The sequence below is a fragment of the Gallus gallus genome, chromosome 3 (genome assembly GCF_016699485.2).
Source record: "Gallus gallus isolate bGalGal1 chromosome 3, bGalGal1.mat.broiler.GRCg7b, whole genome shotgun sequence".
Lineage (NCBI taxonomy): Eukaryota > Metazoa > Chordata > Aves > Galliformes > Phasianidae > Gallus > Gallus gallus.
In genome coordinates, this window is record NC_052534.1 from 82,327,174 (window position 1) to 82,343,034 (window position 15,861).

Below are 15,861 nucleotides of genomic sequence, written 5' to 3' on the forward strand. Positions count from 1 at the left end.
CTCCCACCAGATGCCATCCTTCCCAAACTCATCCCACATTGGCTTCCCACAGGCTGTAGCTCTCCAAGCACTGCTTCAACATGGCTCTGTACCACAAGGCCCATCCATCAGGAGGTGCTCCACACAGGTCCCTATGGACAGCAGCTCCCTCAGCCCTCCTGCCCCATCGTGGGCTCCTGTTCATGGGCTGCAGCTCCAGCCCAGGACACTTGTGGGGTATCTCCATGGACTGCAGCTCCTTCAGGTCTCATCCACTGCTGCACCGTGGCCTCCTCCATGGCTGCATGAGGAGATCTGCTCCATGTGGTGTCCATAGGCTGCAGAGGGACAGCCTGCTTCACCACAGGCCTCTCTTGGGCTGAAGGGAGCTTCTCCTTCACACCTGGAGCACCTCCTGCCCTCCTTCTTCACTGACTTTGGTGGCTGCAAGGATGCTTTTCTCACATGTTCTCACTCCTTTCTCCCAGTAGCTGTGCAGCAGTTTTCCCTTCCCTAAATCTGCTCTCTCAGAGCACACCCAGCATCACTCATGGCTCAGTTCTGGCGACAGTGGGTCCCTTTTAGAGCCATCTCTGACCTGGCATGGGGCAGCTGCTGTGCTCCTCACAAAGTTAACCCCGTGCAGCCTCCCTACTACCAAAACTTCGCCACATAAGCACAATACAGGAAGGCCTCATTCCTACTTTTTCCTGATCAGGTAGTTAGGAGCAGACACCTACTCCATCAGCCACGCTGACCTGCCCTCTAGCCCTGATCCATAAGCTCTGAAGCTCATCATCCATCTCTGGGCAAAGCTGCATACACAAGCCCACAGCTCTGACAGTATGTGGCTACTCTCCATCCTCATCAGCCCAGTCTGTACCTCCTAAAGCATCTGTATCTATCTCTCGCTTGCAAAACCGGAGGACTGCAATCTCACTATGTCTCTGTGATACCAGTAAAATCATAGCTCAGCTAACTCATATTTACTCTTCCATACTATGTGAAAACTGTTGCTGCCAGCAAGGTGAAGCTGAATTCAAGTAGTTACAAATATAGCAGTGTTACTCTTAAAGCACCTCAACATTACAATAAGGATGTCACTGTACATTACCTGTTCACAAGGTAAATTCGTTAAGTTTTAGGGAATTTACCCATGGCCTCTAGGGAGAACAATTCACAGCATCTAAGTTAGTAAAGCTGAATTGTGCTCAGATGAACACCAGTGAGCCAGCTGAGGAAGATGTGACACTTGCACTCAATTAACTTTGACTACTCTCTGAGCAATATCTACTAAGTGACTCTTTATTAATCCCCTTAGGAAATCTGGATTAAGGAGGGAACCACCCCTACACGAAAGGTACCTCCCTAAAAGCCTACTTATCACATACATGTATCTAGTTGCTTCCTCACTGCTGTTGACAAGGACTTCTTAGGACTGCATCAAAGCTGCTTTCTCCACAGCGCCCAGACCAAGAGGGAAGATTCACAAGACAGCGTCAATCCCAGTTGCAGAAAAAGAGATCTAGGTGCAAAGCAAGGCTTAATATCTGGCAAGAACAACATCCTGCAGCGACACCTTTTTCACCTCACTGAAGAGTGTCAAAGCCACAGCTTAGGCATCATAAGGAGAGGGACACCGGTAGCTCCTGGCCAAAGAAGCAGGATGCCCTGCACTTAAGCACATGGCCTCATCAGTACATCAATCACTCTTTCATAATCTGCCCTCCACAAAGGAAACCGCTTCAATTGCCAAAGCCTTTACTTCTGAAAGTAGGGCTGAAAACTAAGGTAAGGATTTCTGCATCCACGTAATTCACCCCGTCGATCTAAAAGGTTATAATAAACAAAACAAACAAAAAATGCACCACGCCCAACAACCACACAAGTCCTGCAAATATTTATATTGGAAGTCAAAGAAAGATTTAAGTTGCAAGGAATCTCCAAAGGTCATCTAGCCCAATCAACCTAACCAGACTACAGCATGCCACTTGCAATCTCATCCAATCTAGGCCTGCTATGTCCTGAAGAATGCAGTTTCCATACAAAAATATCATATTAAAAGCTTTGGTAAAAAGCCTTCAGGCAGTTTAAAGAAGCAGGAATATGTATTTGCAACAGTGTGCTTTCACAAGTTAAACGGATTTTCTCTGGCTTATTTCAGAATATTCTCCCATACTGTGAGAGACAGGAGATAGATAGAAACAAATCCCTTCCTTGAAAGATTCCCCCACTAGGTCACCTAGTACTTCAACAACACCACTGCCCCAGCCCACCTGCTTACAAGTTCTCAGCTAAATCCACTGCACTTCTCCCAGCTGGAAAGTAAAGGGACTGGTGTCAGTACAATGGGGCCAGGCTCTTTTCAGTGACAGGACAAGGGGCACTGGAATGGGCTGCCCAGGGATGTGGTGAAGTCACCGTCCCTGGAGGTGCTCAAGGAACATTCGGACGTTGTGTTGAGGGATGTGGTTTAGTGAGAACTATTGGTGACGGGTGGACGAGGTGATCCTGTGGGTCTTTTCCAACCTTGGTGATTCTATGATTCTATGATTCAATAGGCCTGAAGGGCAACGTGGGAAATTCCACCTGAATATGAGAAAGAACTTCTCTACCATGAGGGTGACAGAGTACTGGAATGAACCGCACAGAGAGGCTGTGGAGTCTCCTTCTCTGGAGATATTCAAAACCCACCTGGATGCTTCCCCACACAGGGAACCTGCGTTAGCAGGGGATTGGATGAGATCTCCAGAGATCTCTTCCTTCTCCTGTGATTTATTTTAGAGAGAGGCAGGTTATTAGGCAGAGATGATTGCCAAGCCACTTTCCACCATCTATCTGCATTCCTGGTCAATGGAAGAGGTTCCAGAAGACTGGAGGCTTGCCACTGTGATTCCCACCTACAAGAGGAGTCATAAGGAGGATCCGGGAACTACAGGCCCGTCAGCATGACCTTGGTGCCAGGAACAGTTATGGAGCAGATCATCTTGAAGGAGATCATAGCGCGTGTGCAGGACAACCAGGAGATCAGGCCCAGCTAGTACAGACTCATGAAAAGCACGTCCTGCTTGACCAACCCTATCTCCTTCTATGATCAAGTGACCACTCTGGTGGATGAGGGAAAAGCTGTTGACATAGTCTACCAAAACTTCAGCAAAGCCTTTGACACTGTCTCCCACAGTATTCTCATGGAGAAACGGGCAGTCCATGGCTTGGACAGGTACACCCTTTGCTGGATGAAGAACCGGCAGGAGGGTTGGACCTCAAGAACAGCAGTGAAAGGGATTAAATCCAGCTGGTGACCAGTCACAAGTGGTGTTCCCCACGGGTCAGCACTGGGGCCTGTTCTGTTCAGCATCTTTACAGATGACCTGGATGAGGGGACTGAGTGCACCCTCAGTAAGTTTGCAGTTAACATCAAGTTAGGAGGAAGTGTCAAGCTGCCTGGGGCTTGGGGGAAGGCCCTACAGAGATCTAGACAGGCTGGATTGTTGGGCCAAGGCCAATGGGACGAAGTTCAACACAGACAAGTACTGCATTTTGGCCACAGCAACCACAAGCAATGCTACAGGTTTGCGTCAGAGTGGCTGAAAGACTGTGTAGAGGAAACAGACCTGGGGGTAGTGGTTGATGCTCACCTGAACATGAGCCAGCAATGTTGCCCAAGTGGCCAAAAAGGCACTATCATCCTGGTTTGTATGAGAAATAGTGTCACCAGTAGGAGCAGAGAAGCGATCTCCCCTCTGTTCTAGTGAGGTGACACCCTGAATACTGCATTCAGTTTTGGGCCCCTCACTACAGGAAAGACATCAAAGCTCCGGAGTGTGTCCAGAGAATGGCAACCAAGCTGGGGAGTGGTCTGGAGCACACGTCTCACAAGGAGCAGCTGAGGGAACTGGGATTGTTTAGCCTAGAGAAGAGAAGGCTCAGGGGAGACCTTATTGCTCCCTACCACTACCTGTACAGAGGCTGTGGCAAGGTGGAGGTTGGTCTCTTCTGCTGAGGAACTAGCAACACTAGAGGGAATGGCCTCAAGCTGCACCAGGGGAGATTGAGGTTGGATGTTAGGAAAAATTTATTCTCTGAAAAAGCGGTCAGGCACTGGAATGGGCTGCCCAGGGAGGTGGTTGAGTCACCATCCCTGGAGGTGTTCAAGAAATGTTCAGATGTTGTATTAAGGAACACGGTTTAGTAGGGAAATATTGGTGGTATGTGGATGGTTGGACGAGATGATCTTTTCCAACATTGGTGGTTCTATGATTCTATTAGGAAAACGAAAATTAGGTTTCCTTACAGCCAAGTTTGCAATAGTTGGCTTGGACTACACAAGTTTCAGCACTGCAATTTTTCTTCTTCAGCCTCTCCTCACATTTCTACTTCTTGAGTTTCACACAGAAGAGATCAAGTTGCCAATCAGATATCTAAGAATTGTATAGTATAACTAAAAATTATTGAAAAATATTTCCATTTGATACTATAAACTAATTTTTATCTGGTTTAACGAGCAACAGTGCCAGTGTGTCTTACCACAATTCTGGTAAGAGATCGCTCAGCCAGACTTCACGCCTCATAGCGCTTGAGGCAAAGAAACCCAACTAAAAAAAGAAACAAACTACCCTGCAAAACTCCTAACAGTGATTTTCTCACTTTATCTGATGGTCCAAAGATCTGCAAGCTTCCAGTTATGCTACTGTAACTGCTACAGTTTTAAAAAAATCTAAAGCAGTTGACAACTCAGGTAATTGTCCTCTTGATAGGGATTTGAATTCATCAGCAGACTTCAGTAGACGATATGTTTGTATTAAAGTCAACATTCAAATGCAACGCGTAACAAACAGAAAACAACTGTTTGGGTTTCAAACATATGCCTTACACTTGAACGTGGTTAGGAACAGTGATCAGATTCTTACAGCGCCTATTTGTGGAGATGGATGGTAGACCAAGATGTATTGATCCCAGTTTACACTACAGAATCACAGAATGGTCCAGGCTGGAAGGGACCTCAAGGATCATGATGCTCCATCCCTCCCCCACCACAGGCAGGGCCACCAACCTCCACATTTAATACTAGACCAGGCTGCCCAGGGCCCCATCCAACCTGGCCTTGAACACCTCCAGGGATGGGGCATCCACAACCTCTCTGGGCAGCCTGTTCCAGCACCTTACCACTCTCAAAGTAAAGAACTTCCCCCTGACATCCAACCTAAATCTTCCCTGCCTCAACTTAAAACCATTTCCTCTTGTCCTGCTGTTATCTACCCTTTCAAAGAGTTGACTGCCCTCCTGTCAGTAGGCTCCCTTTAGGTACTGAAAGGCTGCAATTAGGTCACCCTGCAGCTTTTTCTCCAGGCTGAACAAACCCAAATCCCTCAGCCTGTCTTTGTAGGGGAGGTGCTCCAGTCCTCTGACCATCTTTGTGGCCCTCCTCTGGACCAACAGCTCTCTGTCTTTCTTGTACTGGGGGGCTCCTGACCTGGACATAGAACTCCAGATGGGGCCTCACAAGGGCAGAGTAGAGAGGGACAATCACCTCCCTGTCCCTGCTGGCCACCCCTCTTCTGGTGGAGTCCAGGATACCATTTGCCTTCCGAGCTGCAAGAGCACACTGCTGACTCATGTTAAGTTTTTCATCCATCAGGACCCCACGTCCTTCTCTGCAGGGCTACTCTCAAGGACTGCTCCTTGCAGTCTGTATACATGCCTGTTTGCCCTGATAACTAGTCCTTCACTACTGCTGAACATCTTGACCCTTTTCAAGAAAGCATCTCCTTTTGTGCTTTGTCACACTCTTCCATCTTGCAAGCACTCTGTTCACTACTATTTAACATCAGTGCCCAAATAATACCAGTTTTGCTGCCAAGCAGTAACACAAGCCTAGAAGACTTGGAACACATTGTAATTAGGTACTAAGTACATAGAATTTGCAAGCTGTGAGCCTCTGTAGTCAAACGGGCTGCTGACTGACATTAATGGTTTTTGACTTCAGTTGTTTGATAACTCCATATGAGGTGTTATCTCTTAGAAGGTTGAAATATTCACACAAATAATGATAAAAATGCATTTAGTCTCCCTAAACTAGGGAAGAGAAAAAATAAAAATCAGATGCTTCAAGATGGCTCTCAGTACAGTCTGCACACCAGACTGATAGACAGATCTATAGCTATTTCTCTCTCTTGCAGCCTTCCAGTCTCTTTTAGTTTTACTTGCATATACACAGAAAAGGACGTGAAGAGCTGCACCATAAGGCTATACACTAGAAGGAACTTCAGTTGCTTGCCTTTTTCAAAAAGCCAGTATCACTGAAGCTACTGCCTACATACCTTAGTGTTTCTTACAAGTATGAGGAATAAGTAGTGTAACACTAGGAAGACATCTACTGCCTTACATAGACAGCTGTTAAGATAGGGATGTAAAGAAGTCAGTATGCAGACAAGTACTGCACCATCAAATGTCATCCTTCACTCCTCCAAAAACCCAACTGATTGTAAAGACAGTTCCAGAGCCTTTGATTTTTTAGGTTTCCTGCCTGAAGAGATGACACCTATGAGACTGTAAGAGTGAGTGCGGCCCTATAGCAGTTTGCTTCCAGTGTATTTCAGCAGCCACCGCTGGATTCGTGACAGCTACTCCAACAATTAAAAGGCAAATAAGGAATAAAAAGTACTTCCACAAACTGTACCCAAAGTCAGCAATCCTAATTATTGCTTCATGCCTACTCTGGCAGATGTGTCCTCAGCTGTATTCTCCAAAAGGTTTGCAGAACAAAGCAGCAAAGAGTTATAACTCCACATACCATATACGTTAAGAAGTAGGCAAGAGACCTTTGGATGGATTTGCCCTTCCTATTAACATTCACCATTACTAATATTTGTCTTTCTGAAAATAATAAGTCATTAAAAAAAAAACCTTCTACAAAAGCAAGCATGTAATAACATAGGAAAGGTGTACACTTGAAACTTCCTTATAAGCAATGCAGATGGTCCTTGGATACCGAGAACAAGGAGAGCCAGCTCAGTGATTTTGGAGTGAATCAGCAGTAGGAGAAGAGCAAGTGCTGAAGATCCCTTTCTTGATGTGAGATGTAAAAACCAGAAGGTATTAAAGGTAGATGTGATCAAAGCAATGAGCGATAAAAAAAGCAAGCGTGACCACAGAAAGTTTGTTAGGGTCAAAAGGATATTTGCAAGATTCCAGATGATATCTAGCTACCTACAAATTTCCAGGGCCTCAAAGAGCTGCAGTTAAAACAGATACGCAACCACGGTATGTGAGGTTTCAACATCCCTCAGATGTGACTACGTGAACAGATGCCTAGGGGAAATGTAATAGCTCAGGTCTGTGAACAAAAGGAGGGACTCCAACATCTCTGGTGAGAGGAAGGGATTGGTGACGACAACCTCTTAGCTTCAGTTAAGAGCTCATCCTGAATTTGGGCTAATGTTAGGCATCTGCAGGACCACAATAGAAGCAAGGGTTTTAAAGACTGCCAGGATAAGAACCAATATGCAAGTACAATTCATTACACCATGAAGATAACATCACCTAACAGCGAGGTGAACAGTAAGGAAGCAGAACTCAGGGAATCCTAGCAAACAGAGAGGAGAATGACAGACAAGAACACAAAGCTTGTGTTAAGGAAGCTAACAGAAACTGAAGTGACAACAGTTTAAAGAAAAAAAGAATAACAACAACAAAAAGAAAATACAGGTTCTCTGACAGAAGTGAGCCCTAGTTTGGAAGTCCTACATGTCTGTCATGAACAATTTCACGAGACAGTTTCTGGAAGCGAGGCCTAAGAGAATCTCTAGTGGAGCTGACAGGACAGAACTCCAGCCTGTAATTACAGGTACGTGCAGAGATGAAATCACGGCTGTCCTGATGCAAGCAAAGTCCACCGTCAGCATCAGGGGGAAGCCATGCATGTTGACAGCTCCCAAACCTGGGATCCCAGTAGAGACATCTTAAGGAATCACTGCCTAAGCCATTGCTGTGTGTCATGACTAACGTAACCAGAACTTCGCCAGACACCAGCACAGCAAGCTGTTAGTGCTCAGCCAGCATGGGTTAGGCGTGAAACACGTTAGGAGGAAAAAAATAAATCTGGCTGTAACTGGAAGAAATAGTCTCCACTCTTCCGCTTCTGTTGGCCAACAACAAGTTTCAACAAGGGAACGATATGACAGGGCATTATGTTTTCGTGGCAGGCAAAGGCTTGATATTCAACTAGAGAATTAACTTTGTTTTTTCTTCTGAACCACATCTTCTGGAAGCACGCAGATATCCAGGCTCCGGGATATAACACAGCAGCAGCCCAACACTATTCACACAGCTCTCCTGCCTAGGAGCAAACTTCCAAAGGTAAGAAAAGAAATCTACACAACTTGCCCATCCTATCACTTCCCAGACAGGTGCCCCTAGAACAGCTGGTGCTAACTCAAGCTTGCCATTCCACTACCTCCTCTCCAACCACCAGAAAACCACACATGTAAATATGGGAGCATGAGCAAAGGCAGAGACAGCAAGAAGCTAATAAGACATGAGAAAATAAGAAATGCCAGAACAGGATGAGACACACATAAATTAAGCTTGAGGGAAGAAAACAAAATCTCAACCAGCTTTCGTGGGGGGAAGGGTGAGAGCAAGCCATACCTTTAGCATACAGAAAGACAGCATGGGAGGAAGAGGTTTTGGCAAAAGAGATTGTAGATAAGGCACCTAAGTAGAACAATTTATTACAAAGAAGGAAACTGAATTACAGGTTCACTTGGAAGCAGAAGATGGGTTGGACAACAAAGTGGTAGCTGCTCCAAGAACCCAACAGAAAAAAACAACACACCGAAGGTCAGAGCTTGCTGCCACTTCAAGCTTTGAGTTGTGACCGAAGAGAGGTATGGAAGTGTCACAAGAACAAAAGACAGTGCACAGAAATTCAGTAACACAAATAGGAACACAAGGCTGAATGTGTCAGTACTGCTGAACTGAAGCAGAAGACACCAAGCAAGGATAACAGAGACTAAACAACACTTTGCCCAGGTGATGGCTGGAAAGAGAGAACTCAGAAGAGAAGACAAAACTGAGTTGGAGAATTTGAGACACTGCTTTTGAGCAGACAAGCTCTGAGGCCTGTGCAGCTAACAGCACAGGTGTGGGACTCAGCAAGCAGCTCAACATGGGAGTGCCAGTCATGCACAAAGCACACAAGCATGACTCTTCCAGAACCCCCCGGGTTACAGTGGGTCTCTAACATGGTAACAAGAAGCTGAGATAGCTGTACCAGCAAACTAGTAAGAAGACTTACTTGCAAGTCACAAGGGTCTGTTATCTTCAGTGTAATCCACATTATATAATACTTACGTCCATACAGTAGGAGAATAAGATCTGGTTTCTTTCTTTCTGATGTATTAAACACCACCATCACACATGGCACTGCTCGAGTCCCCTCGGTGGGCAAAGCAGCGGCCTGCCCAGGGGGCTCGGCAGCAGCACGGGGCCGCTCGGCCTCACCCCAGCAACGCTGAGCCGGAGCAGGGCGCTGCGCGCACCTGGCTGTCACACAGGAAGTATTATATTTAGAACAGTAAATTACCGTGCAATCATCCCAGACAGAGTAACATCTCCACGAAGCGATTCTAAATGAAAGAGGGACATGCCACATTTTGTCCACGTCAGAGCCACACAACCCAAAGCAAACACAGCCGCAAACGCGTACCTCCTCCAGCGCGGCACGGAGCCGCCTGACCGAGCACAGATAACAGCTCGGTAACCCCTCGCACCGCCCCAGGCCCGGGCAGCCACCTCCCGGCCGGGGCTCGCTCCGCTCGGTGCCGGCGGGGCACGAAGAGGCCGCGCTCACGGAGCTCCGGCGAGGGGCAGCGTCCGGCCCCCACCTCGGCAGCGCGGCCGGGCAGAGGAGCGGAACAAGGCGAGGCCGCCGCCGCCGCCCCAGGCCCCGCCGCTCAACCCCCGCCCCGCGCCCGCCCGTACCCTTGGCCTCGCAGTCGGCGCAGTACTTGTTGTCCTCCTCGCGCAGCAGCTTGGCCAGGATGGCCTGATGCTGCTCGTTCTGCTTCTGCGCCTTCTCGCGGCACGAGCGGGTGGCCATGGCGGCGGCGGCGGCAGCGAGCGGCTCCCCGCGGGCGAGGCGGCGCGAGGCTGAGGCCGGGCACCACCGAAGTCACGGCGCTGCTGCCCTGGCGCGGAACCGGCTGCCGCCAGCACCCACTTCCTCGACCGGAACTACTTGCGGACGCCTCCGCCCGCGCACCCGCCTCAATAGCCGAGGCGCCGCGACAAATAGTCCGGCGGGTCCTAGCGCCGCCCCAAGCGGACGAGAGGGCGCCCCGGGGCTGCGGCGGGGCGCGGGAAGGGTGCGAGGCTCGGCCCACGAGGCACGGCTGCTCGGCGGTATCCACCCGCCGCGTGGCAGCCGGGGCGGGGCCCGTCTCGGATGCCCTGAGGGCCGCGCAGGGTCGGCGGGGCGCGGGAAGCGGGAAGCGAGGGTCTGTGAGGGTCTGTGAGGGTGTGTGGGGGCTGAGAGCTGGGTGCGCTGCTGGGTGGCCGCGCCTGGACGGGGCTCCCACAGAACAGAGCCTGTGCCCGCCCTCAGCGTGCTTGTTGAATCTGCTACTCAGGAACATTTTCTCTGTCAGTTTATTCCAAGCTTTTTTCTTTTCTTTTTTTTTTTTTTCTTTTTTTTCCTTTTTTTTTTTCAGTGTAGCCCTTCTGGAAAGAGCTGAAGCCTATATATAGCCTATAAAATGCTGGAGAGAGGCAGATGGAAATTCAGGTCTCTTCTCCTTCTGCCATTAAATTACTGAGTCGTGCTGTATATCTTTTGCTCAAATCCTATGGTTAACTAATTATCCTCTAAATTTGGAAAAGTTACAACAGGAAGAACTGAGAAAACTGCGTATCAGAATAATTAGTAAAGTTTTCCCTAACATGAGAGAATGCATTTGGATCTCCCTCAGATAAAGGCAGAGTTCAGGTTGTCCCATAGGCTGTGCGGGTGCCCTGGCTGAGGGGCGTAAGTCTGCAAAATGGGAACGTGGTGTTGAGGTGTGATCCCAAGAGGTGGATCAGCATCCTATAGCTGCCTTTCTGTGGTGCCAAAATCTGAAGATAACTGCACCAGAAAAAGCATAAAAACAAACAAAAACGAGGAAAAAAAAAACCAAACATGCTTTTCTAGGAGCTTGATCACTGGGGTGCAATAGTGCTGGCTATTTAAACGTGACATTAAGCAGCGGTGAATGCTTCCAGCTGATTATTTTACCCACTAGCATACAGTCCTTTTCCTTTTCAAGCCCAAAGTGCCTTTAGTTATTGTGTCTTTTGTAGAGAAAAACTGCTTCAGCCGTAAGGGCAGAGAGTATCTCCTCCCCCTCACTTCATCCCAGGGCTTAGAGGAACAGAACGGTTTCAGAAAGGCAAGGGCTATGGACATGAATTCCCTGAGAGGGGAGAGAAAATGAGCGTGCACGTTAGATGCTGGGTAAACTCCTCTTGGGTTCTTATACCAAAGGACTGTGGCAGCAGCAGTGCCATTTTAGAAGAAGGTAATGCTTTCTTTCATATTTTGTGTTGAACTCGACCTGTACATTATATACGCTCTGAAAACATCGCCTGCAATGCCAGAACGTTTTGAGTTTAGCAATCAGCTTAAATTAACATGCATCAGTTTCTCTGATCCTAAAATGAACACAGTGATACTTAACCGTGAAACATGGCATTTGATTCAGTGTCTGTGTTTGAAAAACCTACAGAAGTGAAGAGTAAGGGTATTTGTTTCCTGTGCACTTTGGCCTCAGTGCCTTAAAACATGTCCTGGTTGTTTGTTTCCTGAGTCTAACTCGCAGAATCACATAAGTGCAGGAGTTGGAAGGGACCTCAAGAGATCATCAAGTCCAACTCCTCTGCTAAAGCAGGTACCCTACAGCAGGGTACCTGAGTAGGTCGCTCAGGCACGCATCCAGACAGGTCTTGAATATCTCCATAGAAGGAGACTCCACAACCTCTCTGGGCAACCTGTTCCAGAGCTCCATCACCTTTACCATAAAGAAGTTCTTCCACATATTAGTACGGAACTTCCGAAGTTCAAGTTTTAGGCCATTGCTCCTTGTCCTATCACTACACACCACTGAGAAGAGCCTGGCCTCATCCATTTGCCTCCCACCTCCCTGTAGATATTTATAAACATTTATCAGATCCCCCCTCAGTCTTCTTTTCCCCAGGCTGAACAGACCCAGGTCTCTCAAAACTCCCACTCTTCGTGCATGCTTGGGTGGATGGGTGTGAAGTATCCTCTTCAACTGTCGAGCATTAAGGTCTGCCTCTTGTGTTCAACTCTTACAATTTTTCTTTCCTTCAGAGTATTTATCCATGCTTCTGTAAAGCAGTGGAAATACAAAATTACCTGCTTCACTAAGGGACTAAGAGGAATAGGTTATCAATATTTTAATAGATAGTGCTTTGAAAACATCATGCTGTAAATGCATTATCAGGTATTTCCCAGAGAGCTTAAATGGATGTAAAGATAACAAAAGTATATGGCCTCTGTGCCTTTGCTGCTCTTTCTAGACCCCAAGCGAAGCAGAGTATTGCATATATGCTGTTATAGCCAGAAGCATTTTTCAGAGGGAAAATAAAAGGAAAGAAATGATGTCTTTGGGATGCGGTATGCTTTTTAGAAAATGTAAGTTCTGCCCAGACCAGGCAGTGAAATGTAGCACATAGAGGCCAGAGATGTCACTACCTAAGGCTCATTCAGAAGGATGAGATAGGCAGTTGACTTGCTGAGGGTGTCAGCTTGGTGCCCTTTGCTTCACCTTTCCTAAAGCCCTGCGGAGCACAGCCCATACGATCCAGTCTGGGAATCGTTTCAGTACATACTCGTGTGTTTCAAGGCCCATATCTCAAGAGGAGGGTGAGTTTGACGTGGCTGAGTTTTCCATGAAGTAACAAATACTGGAGTTCTGCAGTCCCCAGTGCTAGAGACTGTGTTGTGTTCAGTGGCAGCACAGATTTACCTTGTGCTGAAAAGCCGTCTCCCTGCTTGTCATCCTGAAGGCAGCTCCACTACTCTGTAGAGATACTTATTAATAACTTTGGAAGCTTAGGTTGTCCTATCATCTGAGAGTTGAAATTCACCAAATATAATCTTCCTGGCTAAAATTCACTAAATCTACATACCTACCTTATTCTGAAATCTCCCTATAAACCAACTTGAAATAGTATTTGCTAATCAGGACTGTATTAGCATAGATTTGACTTAATGGAGGAGAATTCATCAGATGTAAAGTTATTAGCTGAAATGAAACCAGGTGTTAAAATAGCTGTGTTTTCCTAATGCTTCATCCTCAAATATCAGAGTCCAGAAATAAACGGGGTTTCAGTTACAGAGTTTTTGAATTTGAGAGTTTCTGATTCATAAGAAACCTCACTGCTTCAGACATTTTCCTGCTCTGATGGGGAAGAAAAATACATACATATCGCTTTCTGGGAAATGGACAATTCAGTAATGTTTCTGAAACTCAATTCTCCGAAGATAGCTCCTCAGGCTGCATAGCTTGGGATGCTCACAGACACAGATGATGTAGTAGCTACAGCCCTTGGCTGTCAGAGAAAGGCAGGACCTGGAAAGTGAACCTTAACCAGTGTGTCTCAGAAGGCACTTTAGATGGAATTTGTATCACAAACTTGAGATACTTAAGAAAACGCCTAGCTTATGAGCTGGCCACCTTTCATCTCCATTGGAGGGAAACAGACATTCCAGAAGGTGACTGCTCTTGTTCTGAGACAGGTGTGTAGCTTCAGTGAAGCTGCATTACCATCCGTAGGAGCCTAAGGAGGAGGTGAATCGCTTTCTGTATCATTTGTGTCTCCTCGGAAGGAGTAGGGAGAGTGATTGTCTTGTACAGTGTACAAACAAAAGCGCCGTTTAAGAAATGAATTCTCAGTGTTGTTTTTAATTAAGATATTTGCAGCAATGTACTTTGCATAGGAGAATGCCTGCCCAGCTCTAGTTCTGATATCTCCAGTCAAAAAAAGAGAGGAAGCAGTAGTATCATAGAATCACAGAATGGCTTGGGTTGGAAGGGACCTCAAGGATCATCAAGTTCCAACCCGCTGCCACAGGCAGGATTGCCAGCTGCCAGGTCATGTACTATTTTATTACTTTCCTTCTTTGCTTATAAAGAAGAACACGACCCACAAAAAAATTCAACCCAGTGTTAAAAGATGCAGTCTTGTTATTTAAAAAAAAGAAAAGAAAAACAAAAACCAACCAACCAACCAACAACAACAACAACAAACCTTTGAGAATCGTAGAATCGTAGAATCACCTTGGTTGGAAAAGACCCAGAGGATCACCCAGTCCAACCATCCACCCATCACCAATGGTTCTCACTGAACTACATCCCTCAACACAACGTCCAAACGTTCCTTGAACACCTCCAGGGTTGGTGACTCCACATGTCCCTGGGCAGCCCATTGCAGTGCCTAGTAATCAGGAAGTTCAGATTTTATTTTCAAAACAAAACGTTAATTCTGCTTCAATGCACCTTTTTTTAACATTCATATTAAAATTTTAACAAAAACCTCATTTATACCTCAACTTAATACTTGTATTAAGTTACGGTTTACAAAATGTTAACAGTACGGATGTCTTGATGTGAAAATAAAATACAATGCAAAAAAGACTAGGATGAGACTGTCTAAACTGCAGCTGAATATACTGTGGAGCAACAGGTTGCTGTCTCTTCTTCCCCCAAAATGGGTGTTAAATATTTGACAGCCTTGCATGGTCACTGCAGTTGGATGTCATATCTACAGCCGTTATGCACTTGCCCCAGGAGTGGCCCGAGTACCTTATTCCTTCAGCTTCAGCACTAACATCTGCCCTGTGAAGCGAATGGTAATGATGTCACACCCAAGTTGGTTAAAAAATACAGAAGAAGCAGGATTTATAGGCGGGGCAGTGTTTTCAATGACCTCTTGTTTCTGTACAGCTCCTTGGCTGCACAGACGAGGTATTAGAGGTAATACATTTTTCTTCCAATTTCCTGGTTCTTCATCTACTCCTGTGCACAGAGACCGGGCGCTTGGTGCTACATGGACATTGTGGTATCACACACAGTGCAGTCTAAATTCTGTCGGTGCTGAGCATTGGAAATACGCTGCAATCTAAAGACTGTGTGTTGTTTGCACTTCTGAAGATTACAACAACAATTCCTATAACTAGAAAGGGATCTCTGTCTTTTATTAAGTGGCATCATTTAGTGACGTCCCAGCACATGGTGACACATCACAGTGCTGTGTTGAGAGCTATTAGTAAATCTGCTTTGTAATTGCAAATACAAATGAGTACCTGACAGGTAACTACAAATTAAATAGATGGATGCAAATGACCAAACACACTTTGATGAGCTTTGCTGTCAATCATAAATTGTGTAAGCACAGAAAAAAACCACCATGCTGTACAGCTAATAGGCACGTATGCAATTATGATTCAAACCACTGCATATATTTGGCCGTGGTATTCTAAAGTGGAATGCAGAGCAGAATAGTGTAGGTGTAGAACAGAAGGAAGTGGAAGCTCCATTCGGTTCCAATCCAAGCACAGAAGAGATCTTAAAACTGAAATGCTTTGCGCTTCCCAAGCTCTCTGTGTATTCCCAGCTATTCAAAGTTACACGTATGTTTCAGCCCGAGTCTTTTCATTTCGATTTATCTCATTCTGAGATGAGGATTTTTGAACGGAAACTCAAAAAGAGAGACTACTCGAAGCGGTGTGAGTCATGCATTCGGCTCGCTCGGGCTTTGAGGATAAGAATACCAGCCTTAGGTATCAGTAGTTCTTGACATCCAGCCAAGAAGAGCAAT

At 46.4% G+C, this 15,861-nt stretch overlaps 1 protein-coding gene across 2 annotated transcripts in view; it reads right to left on the reverse strand.

Annotated features, from left to right (window-relative positions):
- SMAP1 (small ArfGAP 1) overlaps window positions 1-10,207 on the reverse strand; it is a 94,070-nt gene extending 83,863 nt beyond the window's left edge. For both annotated transcript variants that reach the window (XM_004940445.5, XM_003641020.6), the window contains exon 1: window positions 9,964-10,207. In XM_004940445.5, the coding sequence (XP_004940502.2) occupies window positions 9,964-10,081 (118 nt within the window). In that variant the 5' untranslated portion in view covers window positions 10,082-10,207. The remainder of the gene's footprint in view (window positions 1-9,963) is intronic.
- Between the last annotated feature and the right edge of the window lie 5,654 nt (window positions 10,208-15,861).